Source organism: Athene cunicularia (genome assembly GCF_003259725.1).
Source record: "Athene cunicularia isolate RWA chromosome 1 unlocalized genomic scaffold, athCun1 chr1_part2, whole genome shotgun sequence".
NCBI classification, from domain to species: Eukaryota; Metazoa; Chordata; class Aves; order Strigiformes; family Strigidae; genus Athene; species Athene cunicularia.
Window position 1 is genome coordinate 45,846,484 of NW_020799092.1, and position 3,550 is coordinate 45,850,033.

The 3,550-nt window shown below is 39.9% G+C and overlaps 1 protein-coding gene across 3 annotated transcripts in view; it reads right to left on the bottom strand.

Moving 5' to 3' along the window:
• The window catches only part of LOC113491154, a 4,161-nt gene extending 1,989 nt beyond the window's left edge, over positions 1 to 2,172 (bottom strand). Inside the window, exons 1-3 of one of the 3 annotated variants that reach the window (XM_026867892.1) lie at positions 1,977 to 2,172; positions 1,579 to 1,680; positions 956 to 1,185 (exon numbers count right to left, since the gene is read on the bottom strand). In XM_026867892.1, the coding sequence (XP_026723693.1) occupies positions 956 to 1,185; positions 1,579 to 1,585 (237 nt within the window). In that variant the 5' untranslated portion in view covers positions 1,586 to 1,680; positions 1,977 to 2,172. The remainder of the gene's footprint in view (positions 1 to 955; positions 1,186 to 1,578; positions 1,681 to 1,976) is intronic. The other 2 variants (XR_003400357.1, XM_026867893.1) reach the window with 2 other exon arrangements.
• Positions 2,173 to 3,550: the final 1,378 nt, after the last annotated feature.

Here is a 3,550-nt window from a genome sequence, read left to right on the forward strand (position 1 = left end):
TATATATATATATATATATAAGAATGGTTCCTTTTACTATCAAAAGCATTTTGGCTGAGCATTGCAGATCCTCAGCAATTTTCAAATTGCCTGGTTTACGTAATTCCTTTATCACCAGTGGGCCTTTGCAGAAGGAAAAAGTTTATAATTGAGTAGTAAACCTTACTAAGTGACAATCACAAGATACAATACATTTTTAAAAAGCCAAGTGTCAGACTTCTGAATTGAAAACATACAACTGAAAATATAAATTCCAAAACAAAAAGTAGATTAAAACATTACTGTAATTAAATGAGTTACACATTGGTACAGTAATGCATCTTTGTACAAAAGGTAATAAATTGTAACTTTTTCTACTTAGGGAAGGTGATTTTTAAAATCAATCATCTCTCTTAGTTCCTTTTCTTTTTTCCATACTTTATTACAGATTCAGGAAAGAACATCAGTCCAATATATTTTCATCTTTATGTTATGTTTGCTCCATTCAAGAGAGAGCAAAAGCCCAGTCCACAAGCACATTTGCACTAAATATACCCATTTTGAAAACTAATTTGTGCATTAAACCAGTGCAACTTCCCCTTTCCTCTTCCTATCTATTCCCAGTTACATTTCTTTAAACTGGGCATTTCCACTGCCTTCTCATGTTGGTCTTTCACAAGAACATGAGCCACCCAGGGTGATCTGGATCCGTCTGTAGGGTTTTACACAGTCATTTGTAGGGCCCCTGCTTTAGAAATGTACTCCATTATCAGGTTTAAGCAACACTCAGCTTTTTCCCTTCCTTGCTTTATTCTTCCTTCTTTGCTGCCATTGCAATGGGTGCACTTAAAGGGAATGTATAGAGAAGATGGAACCAGACTCTTCCAAGGGGTGCAGAGCAACATGGAAAGATGCAGTGGACATAAGCTGTGACACAGGAATTCCAATTCAGTAAAAGGGGAATAAAAGGATTTACCATGGAGATGGTCAAACACTGGACCAGATGTTCAGGGAAGTTATAGAGTCTCCATCCTTGGGGGTGTTCACACCTGTCCAGACACAGCCCTGTGCAGCCTGATGCAGCTCCCAGCTGGCCCTCGTCTGAGCAGGGGTTTGGATCAGGTGATCTTCTGATTTGTCTCCCAACCTGAGTTATGATTCTGTAATGGCTCTTAATGATGGGACACAGACAGGTGTGTCTGGGATCTGTAATAAGATCACAGACAGGTGTGCACTGTACTTACTGTCTATGTGCTACTTCCACATATCATGTGGAGATAGGTTTGAGCAACAGATAAAACAGTCCATGTCAGACAAGTCTGACAGGAGAGATTCCCTCAGACCTGTTTAGTCTTTTAAAGATACATCACAGTTCAGTTCAATTCTTGGAATGCACAAGCATGACCCGTAGCACTCAAACCAAAACTTTTTTTCCATATTCATATCTGAAGACATCTGAAATTTGAAACAATTTAGTCCCTCAGATGTGCAAGTTCTAAAGACATCCTTTACTGGACATTTGCATTTATAAACAGCATTGTGAGTTTAAGGCACAATTTGACCATGATTTACCATGCTCTGCAATAGTCAGAGTCTCACCTGTCATTAATGACCAGCTTCAAACACAGCCATACTTTTAAAGGCCGTAATCCTTGGGACTGCAGTTTCCTCAGTGTCTGTTGTCATCTTCCTTGCTGAACACTGGGTCAGACCAAAAAAAGGATGGAAGTGGATGGAGACAAGACCAAGATGAGATAGTAGAGCAAAACCATTGCCTACCAAAATGCGTAACACTTATATTTTGTTTAAAAAAGGGACAAATGAAATTAAGGGTTGATGGCCTGGCATTTTTTTTTCTCCACAGCACCAAAAGAAATGTCCAAGCAGAGCTGTCTTTGGAAGGAAAAGAGCAACAACAAATTAATGAGAAAACAGACAGGAACCTGAAATACCTCCCCAAACCCTCCTGCCTTTCCCTCTGACTGGTGGCCACTTACCTCTCATTTCCCCACACAGCACACAAAGCAAATATTCTTTCCCTGCAGTGCTTTCTTTCCACCTGGTGAGAGCCACAGTACTAAAATATCTAAGTTTCAGTTAGTATTTCATGCAGTTCGGAAATGCATCAGGAGGTTTTGTGTGAATAATATAAATACCTCCCACTGCAACTGGTCTTTGCTACTGGGAGAGGAACAGGCTGCATCAACATTGCTTTTCTACTAAAGTGCTGCTGTAGTTCCAGTTCATCCTACAAATGTGGCATTGTCTCCTAAAATTACATTACTAATTACAGCTAATACACCCAAGCCCAGATGAATGCAACTTTCATCTGAGTAGCACCCCTACGCAATCCTTCTGGCATGCAAATGGCAATTACACAACAGGGCTCAAATACAGCTTGAAAGCAAAGATGTAAGGCCAATTTTTTTTGTGCCCCGAGACAAAACAAGGTGCTTATTCCAGTGCCAGATTATGATTGACAGAGATTTACTCGCAAAACATTTCCCACTGAGAATGTGTGACAAACTGCAATTATTACTAGTCCAGTTGGTTTAAAAGAAAAAAGGCCATCTTTAGCTGCAGTTTTGGCTGGGCTGCCTGATAGAAATTGACTGCCAACTACAGCAGCAGAGCAGGCTGGAGGGAGTAGGTGTGGGGGTAACAAAAATCAGAACAAGACAGGTTTGGGGGATGGCAAGGAACAACAGGAAGGAAAGAAAAAGAGAAAAGAGAAAAAAAAAGATGATATAGTTGAAAGGGACGAGGAAAAAAGAGAAAATAAGAGAGGTTAAAGGAATATAAGGACACAGAAAGCAAGCATGGAAAAGAGAAAAACAGATGTGAGAAAATGAAGGAAGTTGAGAAAGAAAACATAGTAGACAGGTCAAAAAATAAAATAGAAGGACTAGCCAAAGATAGCTCCCTTGAACGCTTGCCACCGACTATCTCACTAGAGCAAGACCTGGACCACATGCTTTCAGCTTTTGGAAGGAGCCAATTTAGGCTTCTGCTGCTGCAATCAAGCACGTGAAATTCCCATTTCTCATATTAAACAGCTACAGGCATGAGTTCAAGAGCAGAGCTCTCCTCACGACAGCTAGAAGAGAAAGCACTTGCCACGTGGCACCTAGTCCTAGACACTCTGTGTGCAAGCTCTGCCACAAAAATCTGACAGAAAAAAAGACTTTGTTTATGAAAAAAGAAATATGGGATTAGTAATTCAGCAGTACACTGTGACAGCACTAGAGAGCTGAAAAACAAGCATACTCATTTGATTAACAGGTATGTAGCAGTTGTAGTCTGGGGAAAAAAAATATCAAAGGAACAGAACCTTTCCACTGCACAAAACCAGATATAAGCTTTTCTGCATGCTTCAGGTGTAAGAGGAGGTCACAAGCCAAAACAAAAGGTTCCTTCTTATCGTGAGCGAGGAAAGTAAGACATCCCAGACCTTCGGTTGATATATCAGAATAAAGCTGAGATAGATACAAAAAACTGACATTTATTTGCAAAAAAAAAAAAAAAAAGCGCAATGTAATCTGAAACCACTTAGAAATGCTCACTCATTTGG